The sequence below is a fragment of the Oncorhynchus gorbuscha genome, linkage group LG12 (assembly GCF_021184085.1).
Source record: "Oncorhynchus gorbuscha isolate QuinsamMale2020 ecotype Even-year linkage group LG12, OgorEven_v1.0, whole genome shotgun sequence".
In the NCBI taxonomy this organism is placed as follows: Eukaryota; Metazoa; Chordata; class Actinopteri; order Salmoniformes; family Salmonidae; genus Oncorhynchus; species Oncorhynchus gorbuscha.
Window position 1 is genome coordinate 4630896 of NC_060184.1, and position 18340 is coordinate 4649235.

General features: G+C 46.1%; 2 protein-coding genes across 3 annotated transcripts in view; one reads left to right on the forward strand and one right to left on the reverse strand.

The window, feature by feature from the left end:
* Positions 1 to 18340, forward strand: part of LOC123990465 (fibronectin type III domain-containing protein 4-like) — a 284753-nt gene that overhangs the window by 109559 nt on the left and 156854 nt on the right. The gene's annotated exons all lie outside the window — the stretch shown is intronic.
* On the reverse strand, positions 569 to 11044 carry LOC123990464 (cerebral cavernous malformations protein 2 homolog). 2 transcript variants are annotated; one of them, XM_046291013.1, is made up of 7 exons: positions 10949 to 11044; positions 7482 to 7658; positions 7233 to 7316; positions 6744 to 6924; positions 1501 to 1637; positions 1235 to 1370; positions 569 to 715 (listed from the first exon to the last, which is right to left on the reverse strand). In XM_046291013.1, exons 1-7 carry the CDS (start codon positions 10958 to 10960, stop codon positions 654 to 656), a joined length of 789 nt encoding a protein of 262 aa, XP_046146969.1. In that variant the 5' UTR covers positions 10961 to 11044; the 3' UTR covers positions 569 to 653. The 2 variants fall into 2 exon arrangements, with proteins under 2 accessions (XP_046146969.1, XP_046146968.1); XM_046291012.1 differs by having other exon boundaries at positions 6744 to 6927; positions 10949 to 11043.

An 18340-nucleotide genomic window follows, 5' to 3' on the forward strand; every position in this document is an offset into this window, starting at 1 on the left:
CTCAAGCCTCAAGTCTCTGGTAACCCAGGTAAGTCAAGCTAGCAATAAAACCAGATAAGACCACCTTACTGTACAAAAAAGGACTGAAGAGACACAGCCATTTTGTATATATTGTATTGTAATTTTCACTGTACTATGTATCAGACCTAGATATTGTGTGTATGTACTGATATGTAGGCTATAGTCTAATAATGTTCTGTACTATGTAGATATTATGTACTGATATGTAGGCTATAGTCTAATAATGTTCTGTACCATGTATTAGACCTAGATATTGTGTGTATGTACTGATACATAGGCTACAGTATGTGGCATTTTACATGTATGTATTTCAGTCCTCGACTAATAATGTTCTGTACTGTGTATCATGTCATGTTTCATGTGGACCCCAGGAAGAGCAGCTGATGCTTTTGCAGTGGCTAATGGGGATCCTAATAAAATACCAATACCAACCACAGCCTGAGAACCACAGCCTGAGAACCACCGCCCTGAGAACCACTGCCCTGAGAACCACCGCCTGAGAACCACCGCCTGAGAACCACCGCCCTGAGAACCACCGCCCTGAGAACCACCGCCTGAGAACCACAGCCTGAGAACCACAGCCTGAGAACCATGGAACTAACTGCATAACACACAGACACAATTCTAGCTACTTACAAGGTGCTGGCCTCTGCTTCGAATGATTCCTTTAGGTCCACCTTGCTTGAAGAGTCGTCTTCACAATTAGAAAACAGAAATGGATTCATATTAATTATCAAAACAACAACAACAAAACTCTGTTTTTTTATTGCTGCTCTTAGTAACAGTGAAAGCATTTTGAGCCTCATCCCTATAGAGAGCACGGGGTTGGTGGTTGGTGGTTGGTGGTTGGGTGGGTGGGACGAGCTCGAGGCTGGAGCGGAAATCACTGGAATGGTATCAAATACATCCAACACATGGTTTCAATGGTTCCCAGGTAATTTTTTAATGCCATTCCATTCGCTCCTGTTTCCAGCCATTATTATGAGTCGTCCAACCTCTCAGCAGCCTCCACTGGTAAGAGAGAGGTGTCTGTGTGGGATTGATTGATGTGTTAATTGATTGAGAGTCTTCACCACTGTAGAGAGAGAGGTGTCTGTGTCTGTGTGGGATTGATTGATGTGTTAATTGATTGAGAGTCTTCACCACTGTAGAGAGAGAGGTGTCTGTGTCTGTGTGGGATTGATTGATGTGTTAATTGATTGAGAGTCTTCACCACTGTAGAGAGAGAGGTGTCTGGTAGGGGTGGTGGCTCCGTCAAAGATGGCTCTGTCCAGGAAGTCTATAGTGGACTCCGTATAAACTATCTGAAACACCTGGCTGAGAAGGAGACACAGCTCCTCTGCTGCTGTCTGCAGACGACAGGAAACAGAGGTAAAGATCAACAAAGGGGAAATGGTTTGGGAACATAGCCAACAGTCTGAGAAAAGGTATTTGTGTGTTTTGTCGATAGCCAGCAGGAGGAGGCAATGTATTAGATACCTTGTTGTCTACAGCCAGTACTAGCAGACAGCAGACCTCTACCAGTACAGCCCCACTCTCAGACAGAGAGCTGAGGGTCTGGGACTTCGACAGGTCAGGACAGGTACTGGGACACGGGGACACACCTGCCTCCTGGGCTGGAGAAGCAGAGAGAAGCACACCATCATTACAATCATAATGATCAGCCTTCCTTTTGAAGATGGTTCCGTACGCATCTAGATACATGGGCTCTGATACAGGAACGATACACATCTAGATAGATGGGCTCTGATACAGGAACGATACACATCTAGATAGATGGGCTCTGATACAGGAACGATACGTATCTAGATAGATGGGCTCTGATACAGGAACGATACGTATCTAGATAGATGGGCTCTGATACAGGAACGATACGTATCTAGATAGATGGACTCTGATACAGGAACGATACGCATCTAGATAGATGGACTCTGATACAGGAACGATACGTATCTAGATAGATGGGCTCTGATACAGGAATGATACGTATCTAGATAAATGGACTCTGATACAGGAACGATACACATCTAGATAGATGGACTCTGATACAGGAACGATACGTATCTAGATAGATGGGCTCTGATACAGGAACGATACGTATCTAGATAGATGGACTCCTCCAACACAGGAACTAAATAAGTAAAGCCCTCTGTGTAAAAGGGGCTTAAGATGGCTGGCTACCCATTTAGAGCACCACCAGGTGCAGTGAGGTAAAGTAGGTAAAGTGGTTAGGTACCCATTTAGAGCACCACCAGGTGCAGTGAGGTAAAGTAGGTAAAGTGGTTAGGTACCCATTTAGAGCACCACCAGGTGCAGTGAGGTAAAGTAGGTAAAGTGGTTAGGTACCCATTTAGAGCACCACCAGGTGAAGTGAGGTAAAGTAGGTAAAGTGGTTAGGTACCCATTTAGAGCACCACCAGGTGCAGTGAGGTAAAGTGGTTAGGTACCCATTTAGAGCACCACCAGGTGCAGTGAGGTAAAGTAGGTAAAGTGGTTAGGTACCCATTTAGAGCACCACCAGGTGCAGTGAGGTAAAGTGGTTAGGTACCCATTTAGAGCACCACCAGGTGCAGTGAGGTAAAGTAGGTAAAGTGGTTAGGTACCCATTTAGAGCACCACCAGGTACAGTGAGGTAAAGTAGGTAAAGTGGTTAGGTACCCATTTAGAGCACCACCAGGTGAAGTGAGGTAAAGTAGGTAAAGTGGTTAGGTACCCATTTAGAGCACCACCAGGTGCAGTGAGGTAAAGTGGTTAGGTACCGATTTAGAGCACCACCAGGTACAGTGAGGTAAAACAGGTAGTAGAGCTGGACGATATGCACAAAAACCATATAGCAATAGATTGCCTGAATTGATACAATAACAATATTTATATATATATTTTAGGGGTAGATCAGCTGTAATATTGCAGATAGATTAAGGGTCCTATCAATATAATTCTTTGCATAATTTCCAATCCTCTATAATTAAAAAAATAAAAATAAAATGTCTATTATTTCCCCCTAACCTCTCCCCTAATTGGTGTAAACTACTTAGACTTCTACTTCAACAGGACATATAACAAGCACTGTACATTGTACCCTATTTTCCTTTAGTCCATCAACTACCCTCAACCCGGGGTGACAGGTAGCCTAGTGGTTAGAGAGTTGGACTAGTAACCGGAAGGTTGCAAGTTCAAACCCCCAAGCTGACAAAGTACAAATCTGTTGCTCTGCCCCTGAACAGGCAGTTAATCCACTGTTCCTAGACCAGTTAATCCACTGTTCCTAGACCAGTTAACCCACTGTTACTAGACCAGTTAATCCACTGTTCCTTGACCAGTTAATCCACTGTTCCTAGACCAGTTAACCCACTGTTCCTAGACCAGTTAACCCACTGTTCCTAGACCAGTTAACCCACTGTTCCTATACCAGTTAACCCACTGTTACTAGACCAGTTAACCCACTGTTCCTAGACCAGTTAACCCACTGTTCGTCATTGAAAATAAGAATTTATTCTTAACTGACTTGCCTCATTAAATAAAAGGTTAAAAAATAATATATATAAAAAAACAACCCTCCAATCCATCTCTGAAAACCCATCTTTTACTTGGCATATATTTCTCAAATGTGCTGTGATGTTTCACAAAATTTCTGCACCCTTCTATTGTCATAGTTTCTATAGATTCTAAATTAAAAAATAATGTTTACTAAGAGTATTATATTATTGATCGATTGACTACGGGTTTTCAAATCACCCAGCAGTGCTATTTGCAGAGTTAGTTTTCGGTAAATGTTGCGATTTTTCAACCATTCCCGAACCTACGACCAAGTTCCTTACCTTCATCCCCTTTCGACTTGCCTCCTCCATTTTTCGCAGTAACGCTGCATTGACTTGGTTGTAATTTTGGATAGAGCAGATGTTCCCATATATTTTAGATAGCTGCATGTGTGACATAACTCCACCAGTCCTATTTATCATATCATTAGCAAAAAGTAAAAAATTGAAACACTTTTCCAACATTTTTTGGGGGGGGAATCAATTAGTATATTTGAGTTTAACCATCTTTGTTCAGTCTTTTCTGGTGGATTAAACTGAAATTGCAAACAGCTTGTTTAAAAATATAACGATATATTCGAGATTATTTCACTTTCAAATAACCGGAAGTGAAAGGTTGTAATTTTGCTAAAGGGAAAAAGGCCATCTTGGAACACGGGGTGAGCTGTTCTTACTAATCTGCTGGAGAACCAGCTCGGATTTAAATATAATCACTTTTGTATGACTGAAGACTTTAGTGAGAGGTCCAATGATTTCATATTTAATCATTCATATTCATTGGTTAATTTTGTCTCGCTTTCCATTCCAAATAAAGTGGATAATTTTTTGCTCATATAATAAAAAAGAAAAAAAGAAGTTAGGTTAGGTGTAGGCAGAACCATACCTAAATACATGAACTGAGATATGACTAAAAAGTTAATTAGGGTTATTTCTCCACAAATAGGTGTTCTTTCCTTGTTAGCTGATCTATTTTACTTTCTATCAAAACGTAGTGCAGATCAATGATTTATTTCTGGATATGAATACAAAGTCTGTCAGACCATTTTATTGGTAAACTATATGCTAATGTAAACGTTTTTTTTTTTAGTGATTCAATATATACAAATTTACTTATCATAGTTTGGTTGTAATCAAGAGAGGTTAGAGAAATTATCAAGCATCTCTATGAGGCTGTGCAGGGAACCAGATTGGGGATCAAAAAGAAAACATGAGTCGTCGGATTTCTTGCCCCTTGATATTATTGTTAGATCTGATTTTAATAATAGCTACCATTTTCGATGCCCCTTAATAAATATGCTGATAATGGACAACCTTGTTTTACTCCTCTTGATAGTTTAATGCTTTGAGTAGTATCCATTATTTAAAATTTTACACCCATATATGGTTACTATACATAACCCATTGTATAAGAGATCCTCCTAAATTAATAGTTTATATATAAATTCTAGTCCTACTTTATCAAAGGCCTTTTCAAAATCAGCTATGAAAACCAGGCCTGGTTTCCCAGATTTTTCATAGTATTCTATTGTTTCCAGTCCAATATTATCTCCAATGTATCGTCAATTAAAGCATCCTGTCTGTTTAGGATGAATAATATCTGACAATACCTTTTTCATTCAACGCGCTATGCATTTTGCTATAGTTTTTCAAACTTCACATTTCTCTAGTATCATAATGAACAATATTAGCAAAATGCCTGCGATAAGTGATCAATTTGGTCATTTGTCAATCGTTTTTGGTTTATCAGATCCAGCTCTAGTAGGTAGATAGGTGGTTAGGTACCTGTGTGTTGAGCACCACCAGGTGTCGTGGGATAAGGTAGGTAAAGTGGTTAGGTACCTGTGTGTTGAACACCACCAGGTGTAGTGGGATAAGGTAGGTAAAGTGGTTAGGTACCTGTGTGTTGAGCACCACCAGGTGTCGTGGGATAAGGTAGGTAAAGTGGTTAGGTACCTGTGTGTTGAGCACCACCAGGTGTAGTGGGATAAGGTAGGTAAAGTGGTTAGGTACCTGTGTGTTGAGCACCACCAGGTGTCGTGGGATAAGGTAGGTAAAGTGGTTAGGTACCTGTGTGTTGAGCACCACCAGGTGTAGTGGGATAAGGTAGGTAAAGTGGTTAGGTACCTGTGTGTTGAGCACCACCAGGTGTAGTGGGATAAGGTAGGTAAAGTGGTTAGGTACCTGTGTGTTGAGCACCACCAGGTGTAGTGGGATAAGGTAGGTAAAGTGGCTAGGTACCTGTGTGTTGAGCACCACCAGGTGTAGTGGGATAAGGTAGGTAAAGTGGTTAGGTACCTGTGTGTTGAGCACCACCAGGTGTAGTGGGATAAGGTAGGTAAAGTGGTTAGGTACCTGTGTGTTGAGCACCACCAGATGCAGCGGGATAATAATATATGCCATTTAGCAGACGCTTTTATCCAAAGCGACTTACAGTCATGTGTGCATACATTCTACGTATGGGTGGTCCCGGGGATCGAACCCACTACCCTGGCGTTACAAGCGCCATGCTCTACCAACTGAGCTACAGAAGGACCACATAAGGTAGGTCAAGTGGCTAGGTACCTGTGTGTTGAGCACCACCAGGTGCAGCGGGATAAGGTAGGTAAAGTGGCTAGGTACCTGTGTGTTGAGCACCACCAGGTGTAGTGGGATAAGGTGTAGTGGTTAGGTACCTGTCTTGAGCACCACCAGGTGCAGCGGGATAAGGTAGGTAAAGTGGTTAGGTACCTGTGTGTTGAGCACCACCAGGTGTAGTGGGATAAGGTAGGTAAAGTGGCTAGGTACCTGTGTGTTGAGCACCACCAGGTGTAGTGGGATAAGGTAGGTAAAGTGGTGAGGTACCGGTCTTGAGCACCACCAGGTGAGCACCACCAGGTGCAGTGGGATAAGGTAGGTAAAGTGGCTAGGTACCTGTGTGTTGAGCACCACCAGGTGTAGTGGGATAAGGTGAAGTGGTTAGGTACCTGTCTTGAGCACCACCAGGTGCAGCGGGATACGGGTAGGAAAAGTGGCTAGGTACCTGTGTGTTGAGCACCACCAGGTGTAGTGGGATAAGGTAGGTAAAGTGGTTAGGTATCTGTGTTGAGCACCACCAGGTGTAGCGGGATAAGGTAGGTAAAGTGGTTCTTTAGGTACCTGTCTTGAGCACCACCAGGTGCAGTGGGATAAGGTAAAGTGGTTAGGTACCTGTCTTGAGCACCACCAGGTGCAGTGAGTCGTCTCGTATGTATGCCACGGCAGCGATGTCGTGGATGGGAACACGCAGTATGATATCCTCTCCATCCCGCCACACCAGCTTCACATTATAGGCCGACAGACTGACCACTGCATCCTGCTCCGAAGTAAGCTGACCCGCCAACTGGTGGGACTTCTAGGTAACCAGGAAATGACGTCACAGTTTCACTCATGTTGTTCCCATTGCAAAATACAAAATATCCCATGACTCTACCATTTATAATAATTTATAATTTAATAATAATAATAATTTAAGTTTAAAATGTAGTATTTTCTTTGTAACGTCGTGGCAAAGTGAAATATCAGAGGCTTTATTCAAAACGATTCAAAAAAGAAAGATAACCCATTTTTTTTTACCTGTGAATAAATCTAGACTTTTAAATTCTTTAGTTTAAATTCTTTAGTGAACTATATAAAGGATCCATTTGAGATGCAACTTACCCTGGCATTGTCAATGAGCTGTAGCACCTCTGTTCGACTGGAGGGGTTCAGGTATCCTGGTACTGATGTCAGCTGGCCCAAGTACTACAGAACACACAGGTCACAGTGGAACAGAGGATATAGTCACTTCATTATTAGGGGTTTTTCAGAAGCAGTGGGAAACCTGGGATGCGAAGCTATCGCCAACACTCTTAGCTCTTAGTCAGGTCCTCCTCCGTGCCCCGAGAGCCTTGACCTCTGACCTCTCACCTTGACTTCCTTCTCTACGTAGTCATTGAGCAGGATGTCAGGGTCGATGCGGTGGTCGGGGAGGGAGAGGGAGAAGGTGTGGAGGGCACGGCGTTCTGTAGTCTTCTCCTGAGCCTTTTTATCTCTACCCTTTTCTCCCTTCAGAAACACACGCTTGAAGGGAGACACGATACCCGGCTGCAGGGGGAGGTAGAGGGAGGGGGAGGTAGAAGGGGAGGTAGAGGGAGGGAGAGGTAGAGGGAGGGGGAGGTAGAGGGGAGGTAGAGTGAGGGAGATGTAGAGGGAGGTAGAGGGAGGGGGAGGTAGAAGGGGAGGTAGAGGGGGGAGAGGTAGAGGGAGGGAGAGGTAGAGGGAGGGGGAAGTAGAGGGTAGGTAGAGGGAGGGAGATGTAGAGGGAGGGGGAGGTAGAGGGGAGGTAGAGGGAGGGAGATGTAGAGGGAGGTAGAAGGAGAGGGAGGGAGAGAGTGAGAGGGGATGGAAAGAGAGGAGGTAGGGAGGGTAGAGAAATAGTGACAGGGGAAGGGAGGGGAGAGGTATCATATTAATTCACAGTAACAACAAAGTATCAAAAATATAAAGTCACCTAGGCCAGAGTATCTTTATGTTTATCTATAGGCTAAGCCAACACATCCATAACAGGCTAAGCCAACACATCCATATCAGGCTAAGCCTACACATCCATATCAGGCTAAGCCTACACATCCATATCAGGCTAAGCCTACACATCCATATCAGGCTAAGCCTACACATCCATATCAGGCTAAGCCTACACATCCATATCAGGCTAAGCCTACACATCCATATCAGACTAAGCCAACACATCCGTATCAGGCTAAGCCTACACATCCATATCAGACTAAGCCAACACATCCGTATCAGGCTAAGCCTACACATCCATATCAGACTTCTCCTTAATCCAACCGCTGTGTCAGATTTCAAAAAGACGTTACGGAAAAAGCACACCATGCAATAATCTGAGTACGGCGCTCAGATGACAAATCAAGCCAAGGAGATATCCGCCGTGTTGGAGTCAACAGAAGTCAGAAATATCATTGTAAATATTCACTTACCTTTGATGAGCTTCATCAGAATGCACCCCCAGGAATCCCAGTTAAACAATAAATGTTTGATTTGTTCGATAAAGTTCATAATTTATGTCCAAATTCCTCCTTGTTGTTAGCGCGTTCAGCCCAGTAATCCATCTTCATGAGGCGCGAGCACTAGGTCCAGACAAAGTCCAAAAGTTCCGTTACAGTCCGTAGAAACATGTCAAACGAAGTATAGAATCAATCCTTAGGGTGTTTTTAACATAAATCTTCAATAATGTTCCAACCGGAGAATTCCTTTGTCTGTAGAAAAGCAATGGAACGGGAGCTAACTCTCTCGTGACCGCGCATCACGGGCTCGTGGCACTCTGCCAGACCACTGACTCAAAGAGCCCTTATGAGCCCCTCCTTTGCAGGAGAAGTCTCAAACAAGTTTCTAAAGACGGTTGACATCTAGTGGAAGCCTTAGGAAGTGCAATTTGACCACATAGACACTGTGTTTTCGATAGGCCAAGCTTTGAAAAACTACAAACCTCAGATTTCCCACTTCCTGGTTGGATTCTTCTCAGGTTTTCGCCTGCCATATGAGTTCTGTTATACTCAGACATCAATCAAACAGTTTTAGAAACTGCAGAGTGTTTTCTATCCAAATCTACTAATAATATGCATATATTAGCAACTGGGTCTGAGTAGCAGGCACTTTACCCTGGGCACGCCTTTCATCCAAACGAGAAAATGCTGCCCCCTATGCCAAACAGGTTAACAACACTTTCTGATAAAAACTAGTTCATTGCATCCGCCATGGAGCCCAGTTTCATAATATGACCATATGTCCTAGCTGCCTGCCATAGTTTTGAAGTAATCACGAAAAAAAACAGGCCTTATTTTAGAGCATTTTTCACCCTGCCAGCTCCTATTAGTTCTATTGAGCACCTTGGCACCAACTTGTCTTCCAAGCGTTCTAATCCCAGCCTATTGTTCTATGTCACAATGCCTGCTTTGCTATTGATGACAATGAGACCTGCCCACGTTGTTGGTAGTTCAAATAAAAAATAAATAAAAAAATGACTCATGGAACTCTGAGGTCGTCCCATTGTTTCCTATAGGGGAAACATGTCTGTCTATTTCGCCAAATGTCTTGCAACGTGTGCATATTTAGATGTTTTCAAGTCGGACTCCATTTTAAAAATCAGGAGAATCTCCTCATTCTAATGATTTAACTCTGGGCAACGAGCTCGGTTGTCATCAAACGCTTAGCCCACAAATACTTTTTGCCCTTGGAACACTGAGCTCCCCCCATTGTTTTCCTATGGAGAGGCATGCCTGTCTATTTCGTCAAATACTTTAGACCAGAGCCATACGGCACCCTATTCCCTATATAGTGCACTACTTTAGACCAGAGCCATACGGCACCCTATTCCCTATATAGTGCACTACTTTAGACCAGAGCCATACGGCACCCTATTCCCTATATAGTGCAATACTTTAGATCAGAGCCCTATGGAACCATAACCCCTATATATATAATGCACAACTTTAGACCAGAGCCCTATGGAACCCTATACAGTGCACTACTTTAGACCAGAGCCCTATGGAACCCTAACCCCTATATATATAATGCACGACTTTAGACCAGAGCCCTATGGAACCCTAACCCCTATATATATAATGCACTACTTTAGACCAGAGCCCTATGGAACCCTATACAGTGCACTACTTTAGAGCAGAGTCCTGGGGGATGCCATTTGGGACAAAGCCTTACTATCTCTGGTAGCAGCCCACGTTACGCAATATTGCAGGTTCCCAGCATATTCACCATCAGCATTTCAGCGCTAAAATAAAACACTACCCCAAGCAGGACATTAGCTATGTGGTTTTATACGACACTGCTGTGAACATTACATAAAAACCTGCTGTTGTACACACACACACACACACACACACACACACACACACACACACACACACACACACACACACACACACACACACACACACACACACACACACACACACACACACACACACACACACACACACACACACACACACACACACACACACACACACACACACACACACACTTACTTACTTACTTACTTGGCCGGAAACATAGTTCTGAGTTACTAACCACAGATATTGATTAGGTATATAAAATTTTAAAAAACATCCACATCTTCCTTCTGCTTTCTCCAAATGTAAAAAGTTGAACACATGTTAACTCAACGTAGACCTAAGTGTGGAGTTCCTGTTCAGGTGCTGCTGAAGAGCACCAAATACAACAGCAAGAGAAGCAGCAAAATGAAGAGTTCCATTAGAGCGTTGACAACGTCACCCATGACGACAGATCAGACAACGAATAATAAAAATAAATAAATAAAAAGGAAACTAACTTTTCCCAGCGTAGACATGCATTCCTACCTCAGTCTCCATTTAGCTCTCAATGAAAGACGAGCTGTTGTTTGTGTCTCTGCCTGTTGTCTGTGTCTGTTTGAGGCACTTACTGGGCGGTGTCTGACAGAGATAGTCTAGTCACCGAGCGGTGTCTGACAGAGATAGTCTAGTCACTGAGAGGTGTCTGACAGAGATAGTCTAGTCACTGAGAGGTGTCTGACAGAGATAGTCTAGTCACTGAGAGGTGTCTGACAGAGATAGTCTAGTCACTGAGAGGTGTCTGACAGAGATAGTCTAGTCACTGAGAGGTGTCTGACAGAGATAGTCTAGTCACTGAGCGGTGTCTGACAGAGATAGTCTAGTCACTGAGAGGTGTCACTGAGCGGTGTCTGACAGAGATAGTCTAGTCACCGAGCGGTGTCTGACAGAGATAGTCTAGTCACTGAGCGGTGTCTGACAGAGATAGTCTAGTCACTGAGCGGTGTCTGACAGAGATAGTCTAGTCACTGGCCGGTGTCTGACTGATAGCCTGGTCCCTGGGCGGTGTCTGACTGATAGCCTGGGAGGTGTCTGACTGATAGCCTGGGAGGTGTCTGACTGATAGCCTGGTCCCTGGGTGGTGTCTGACTGATAGCCTGGTCCCTGGGGGGTGTCTGACTGATAGCCTGGTCCCTGGGCAGTGTCTGACTGATAGCCTGGTCCCTGGGGGGTGTCTGACTGATAGCCTGGTCCCTGGGGGGTGTCTGACTGATAGCCTGGTCCCTGGGGGTGTCTGACTGATAGCCTGGTCCCTGGGGGGTGTCTGACTGATAGCCTGGTCCCTGGGCAGTGTCTGACTGATAGCCTGGTCCCTGGGGGTGTCTGACTGATAGCCATGTCCCTGGGGGTGTCTGACTGATAGCCTGGTCCCTGGGGGTGTCTGACTGATAGCCTGGTCCCTGGGGGTGTCTGACTGATAGCCTGGTCCCTGGGCAGTGTCTGACTGATAGCCTGGTCCCTGGGGGTGTCTGACTGATAGCCTGGTCCCTGGGGGTGTCTGACTGATAGCCTGGTCCCTGTGGGGTGTCTGACTGATAGCCTGGTCCCTGGGGGTGTCTGACTGATAGCCTGGTCCCTGGGCAGTGTCTGACTGATAGCCTGGTCCCTGGGGGGTGTCTGACTGATAGTCTGGTCCCTGGGGGTGTCTGACTGATAGTCTGGTCCCTGGGGGTGTCTGACTGATAGCCTGGTCCTTGGGGGTGTCTGACTGATAGCCTGGTCCCTGGGGGTGTCTGACTGATAGCCTGGTCCCTGGGCAGTATCTGACTGATAGCCTGGTCCCTGGGGGTGTCTGACTGATAGCCTGGTCCCTGGGGGTGTCTGACTGATAGCCTGGTCCCTGGGCAGTGTCTGACTGATAGCCTGGTCCCTGGGGGTGTCTGACTGATAGCCTGGTCCTTGGGGGGTGTCTGACTGATAGCCTGGTCCCTGGGGGTGTCTGACTGATAGCCTGGTCCCTGGGGGGTGTCTGACTGATAGCCTGGTCCCTGGGCAGTGTCTGACTGATAGCCTGGTCCCTGGGCAGTGTCTGACTGATAGCCTGGTCCCTGGGGGGTGTCTGACTGATAGTCTGGTCCCTGGGGGGTGTCTGACTGATAGCCTGGTCCTTGGCGGGTGTCTGACTGATAGCCTGGTCCCTGGGGGTGTCTGACTGATAGCCTGGACCCTGGGGGGTGTCTGACTGATAGCCTGGTCCCTGGGCAGTGTCTGACTGATAGCCTGGTCCCTGGGGGGTGTCTGACTGATAGTCTGGTCCCTGGGGGTGTCTGACTGATAGCCTGGTCCCTGGGGGTGTCTGACTGATAGCCTGGTCCCTGGGGGTGTCTGACTGATAGCCTGGTCCCTGGGGGTGTCTGACTGATAGCCAGGTCCCTGGGGGTGTCTGACTGATAGTCTGGGTGGTGTCTGACTGATAGCCTGGTCCCTGGGGGTGTCTGACTGATAGCCTGGTCCCTGGGGGTGTCTGACTGATAGCCTGGTCCGTGGGGGTGTCTGACTGATAGCCTGGTCCCTGGGGGTGTCTGACTGATAGCCTGGTCCCTGGGTGTGAAGACTGACTGACACACACAGTACGTCTTTCTCCAGAGGAAAGGGAGTGTTTCTGCTTCTCTATGCTGAGACACAAGAAGAGGAAGTGTATCAACCACCAACTTCCTGTGAAGGCACGTGCTGCACAAGTCGACTGTTTGAGTAACTTTTTAAAATCTTTGTGAATGCACAAGTCCTGAACTCCTTCACACAAGTCGTTTTCTGTCAGCAACAATCTGACACACGATCCTCCGCTCCGCTACAAGACTAGCTGGTCGTGCATTATTTAACACGTCTCTCATCTCACCAGTAAACCTAGTAGACTAGAGGACAGGCGTATTAACACTGCATGAGACATGGGTAATGAAACACCACACTGTCCACAGCTACTACGGGTGACCCTGCCTCTGACCAGGGGCCTCGTTTATCGAAGGTGTGTGCGTACAAAAAGAAGAAGACTAAACTGCTCGCCTTTACAGAATGGGTACAGTAGTGTTGGGATTAGGAGTAGAGGTCGACCGACTATGATTTTAGTATGGGTAGGCTACAGTACCCAAGAAAGCCGATACCGATAAAACAACAAAAAGCCAATTCACTCACACACACACACACACACACACACACACACACACACACACACACACACACACACACACACACACACACACACACACACACACACACACACACACACACACACACACACACACACACACACACACACACACACACACACACGCGCGTAATAAATGACAATTACAACTTAATATAATACATTCAATTGATTTAGTCACAAATAAATAATGAAACATGTTCAATTTGGTTTAAATAATGCAAAAACACAGTGTTGGAGAAGAAAGTAAAAGTGCATATATGTGCCATGTAAGAAAACTAACGTTTCAGTTCCTTGCTCAGAACATGAGAACATATGAAAGCTGGTGGTTCCTTTTCAAATCAAATCAAATGTATTTATATAGCCCTTCGTACATCAGCTGATATCTCAAAGTGCTGTACAGAAACCCAGCCTAAAACCCCAAACAGCAAACAATGCAGGTGTAAAAGCACAGGGATAGTCTAGTCACCGAGCGGTGTCTGACAGAGATAGTCTAGTCACTGAGAGGTGTCTGACAGAGATAGTCTAGTCACTGAGAGGTGTCTGACAGAGATAGTCTAGTCACTGAGAGGTGTCTGACAGAGATAGTCTAGTCACTGAGCGGTGTCTGACAGAGATAGTCTAGTCACTGAGCGGTGTCTGACAGAGATAGTCTAGTCACTGAGAGGTGTCACTGAGCGGTGTCTGACAGAGATAGTCTAGTCACCGAGCGGTGTCTGACAGAGATAGTCTAGTCACTGAGCGGTGTCTGACAGAGATAGTCTAGTCACTGAGCGGTGTCTGACAGAGATAGTCTAGTCACTGAGAGGTGTCTGACAGAGATAGTCTAGTCACCGAGCGGTGTCTGACAGAGATAGTCTAGTCACCGAGCGGTGTCTGACATGAGATAGTCTAGTCACCGAGCGGTGTCTGACAGAGATAGTCTAGTCACCGAGCGGTGTCTGACATGAGTCTTCAATATTCAAAGGTAAGAAGATTAGGTTGTAGTTATTATAGGAATTATAGGACTATTTCTCTCTATAGCATTTGTATTTCATTGACTATTGGATGTTCTTATAGGCACATTAGTATTGCCAGTGTAATAGTATAGCTTCCGTCCCTCTCCTCACCACTACCTGGGCTCGAACCAGGAACACAACGACAACTGTCACCTTGAAGCATCATTACCCATCGCTCCACAAAAGCCGCGGCCCTTCCAGAGCAAGGGGAACAACTACTCCAAGTCTCAGAGCAAGGGGAACAACTACTGCAAGTCTCAGAGCAAGGGGAACAACTACTGCAAGTCTCAGAGCAAGGGGAACACCTACTGCAAGTCTCAGAGCAAGGGGAACAACTACTGCAAGTCTCAGAGCAAGGGGAACAACTACTGCAAGTCTCAGAGCAAAGGGAACAACTACTGCAAGTCTCAGAGCAAGGGGAACAACTACTCCAAGTCTCAGAGCTAGGGGAACAACTACTCCAATTCTCAGAGCAAGGGGAACAACTACTCCAAGTCTCAGAGCAAGAGGAACCACTACTCCAAGTCTCAGAGCAAGGGGAACAACTACTCCAAGTCTCAGAGCAAGAGGAACCACTACTCCAAGTCTCAGAGAAAGGGGAGCAACTAGTGCAAGTCTCAGAGCAAAGGGAACAACTACTGCAAGTCTCAGAGCAAGGGGAACAACTACTCCAAGTCTCAGAGCAAGGGGAACAACTACTCCAATTCTCAGAGCAAGGGGAACAACTACTCCAAGTCTCAGAGCAAGAGGAACCACTACTCCAAGTCTCAGAGCAAGGGGAACAACTACTCCAAGTCTCAGAGCAAGGGGAACAACTACTCCAAGTCTCAGAGAAAGGGGAGCAACTAGTGCAAGTCTCAGAGCAAAGGGAACAACTACTGCAAGTCTCAGAGCAAGGGGAACAACTACTCCAAGTCTCAGAGCAAGGGGAACAACTACTCCAATTCTCAGAGCAAGGGGAACAACTACTCCAAGTCTCAGAGCAAGAGGAACCACTACTCCAAGTCTCAGAGCAAGGGGAACAACTACTCCAAGTCTCAGAGCAAGGGGAACAACTACTCCAAGTCTCAGAGCAAGGGGAACAACTACTCTAAGTCTCAGAGCAAGGGGAACAACTACTGCAAGTCTCAGAGCAAGGGGAACATCTACTGCAAGTCTCAGAGCAAGGGGAACAACTACTCCAAGTCTCAGAGCAAGGGGAACAACTACTGCAAGTCTCAGAGCAAGGGGAACAACTACTCCAAGTCTCAGAGCAAGGGGAACAACTACTCCAAGTCTCAGAGCAAGGGAACAACTACTGCAAGTCTCAGAGCAAGGGGAACAACTACTCCAAGTCTCAGAGCAAGGGGAACAACTACTGCAAGTCTCAGAGCAAGGGGAACAACTACTGCAAGTCTCAGAGCAAGGGGAACAACTATTCCAAGTCTCAGAGCAAGGGGAACAACTACTGCAAGTCTCAGAGCAAGGGGAACAACTACTCAAAGTCCCAGAGCAAGGGGAACAACTACTGCAAGTCTCAGAGCAAGGAAACAACTACTCTAAGTCTCAGAGCAAGGGGAACAACTACTCCAAGTCCCAGAGCAAGGGGAACAACTACTGCAAGTCTCAGAGCAAGGAAACAACTACTCTAAGTCTCAGAGCAAGGGGAACCACTACTCCAAGTCTCAGAGAAAGGGGAACAACTAGTGCAAGTCTCAGAGCAAGGGGAACAACTACTGCAAGTCTCAGAGCAAGGGGAACAACTATTCCAAGTCTCAGAGCAAGGGGAACAACTACTCCAAGTCTCAGAGCAAGGGAAACAACTACTCTAAGTCTCAGAGCAAGGGGAACAACTATTCCAAGTCTCAGAGCAAGGGGAACAACTATTCCAAGTCTCAGAGCAAGGGGAACAACTACTGCAAGTCTCAGAGCAAGGGGAACAACTATTCCAAGTCTCAGAGCAAGGGGAACAACTACTGCAAGTCTCAGAGCAAGGGGAACAACTACCCCAAGTCTCAGAGCAAGGGGAACCACTACTGCAAGTCCCAGAGCAAGGGGAACAACTACTCCAAGTCTCAGAGCAAGGGGAACAACTACTCCAAGTCTCAGAGCAAGGGGAACAACTACTCCAAGTCTCAGAGCAAGGGGAACAACTACTCCAAGTCTCAGAGCAAGGGGAACAACTACTGCAAGTCTCAGAGAAAGGGGAACAACTAGTGCAAGTCTCAGAGCAAGGGGAACAACTACTGCAAGTCTCAGAGCAAGGGGAACAACTATTCCAAGTCTCAGAGCAAGGGGAACAACTACTCCAAGTCTCAGAGCAAGGGGAACAACTACTGCAAGTCTCAGAGCAAGGGGAACAACTATTCCAAGTCTCAGAGCAAGGGGAACAACTACTGCAAGTCTCAGAGCAAGGGGAACAACTACTCCAAGTCCCAGAGCAAGGGGAACAACTACTGCAAGTCTCAGAGCAAGGGGAACAACTACTCCAAGTCCCAGAGCAAGGGGAACAACTACTGCAAGTCTCAGAGTAAGGAAACAACTACTCTAAGTCTCAGAGCAAGGGGAACCACTACTCCAAGTCTCAGAGAAAGGGGAACAACTAGTGCAAGTCTCAGAGCAAGGGGAACAACTACTGCAAGTCTCAGAGCAAGGGGAACAACTATTCCAAGTCTCAGAGCAAGGGGAACAACTATTCCAAGTCTCAGAGCAAGGGAAACAACTACTCTAAGTCTCAGAGCAAGGGGAACAACTATTCCAAGTCTCAGAGCAAGGGGAACAACTATTCCAAGTCTCAGAGCAAGGGGAACAACTACTGCAAGTCTCAGAGCAAGGGGAACAACTATTCCAAGTCTCAGAGCAAGGGGAACAACTACTGCAAGTCTCAGAGCAAGGGGAACAACTACCCCAAGTCTCAGAGCAAGGGGAACCACTACTGCAAGTCCCAGAGCAAGGGGAACAACTACTGCAAGTCTCAGAGCAAGGAAACAACTACTCTAAGTCTCAGAGAAAGGGGAACAACTATTCCAATTCTCAGAGCAAGGGGAACAACTACTCCAAGTCTCAGAGCAAGGGGAACAACTACTCTAAGTCTCAGAGCAAGGGGAACAACTATTCCAAGTCTCAGAGCAAGGGGAACAACTACTGCAAGTCTCAGAGCAAGGGGAACAACTACTCCAAGTCTCAGAGCAAGGGGAACAACTACTCCAAGTCTCAGAGCAAGGGGAACAACTACTCCAAGTCTCAGAGCAAGGGGAACAACTACTGCAAGTCTCAGAGCAAGGGGAACAACTACTCCAAGTCTCAGAGCAAGGGGAACCACTACTGCAAGTCCCAGAGCAAGGGGAACAACTACTGCAAGTCTCAGAGCAAGGAAACAACTACTCTAAGTCTCAGAGAAAGGGGAACAACTATTCCAATTCTCAGAGCAAGGGGAACAACTACTCCAAGTCTCAGAGCAAGGGGAACAACTACTCTAAGTCTCAGAGCAAGGGGAACAACTATTCCAAGTCTCAGAGCAAGGGGAGACAACTACTCCAAGTCTCCAGAGCAAGGGAACAACTACTCCAAGTCTCAGAGCAAGGGGAACAACTACTCCAAGTCTCAGAGCAAGGGGAACAACTACTCCAAGTCTCAGAGCAAGGGGAACAACTACTGCAAGTCTCAGAGCAAGGGGAACAACTACTCCAAGTCCTCCAGAGCAAGGGAACAACTACTGCAAGTCTCAGAGCAAGGGGAACAACTACTCCAAGTCTCAGAGCA

Coding starts and splice junctions, on each gene's coding strand:
- LOC123990464 (XM_046291012.1), bottom strand. Junction 1,638..6,743: donor CCTGGTGGTGCTCAAGACAG/GTACCTAACCAC, acceptor CTGCTTCTCCAG/CCCAGGAGGCAGGTGTGTCC. Junction 1,371..1,500: donor TACTGGCTGTAGACAACAAG/GTATCTAATACA, acceptor TGTCGTCTGCAG/ACAGCAGCAGAGGAGCTGTG.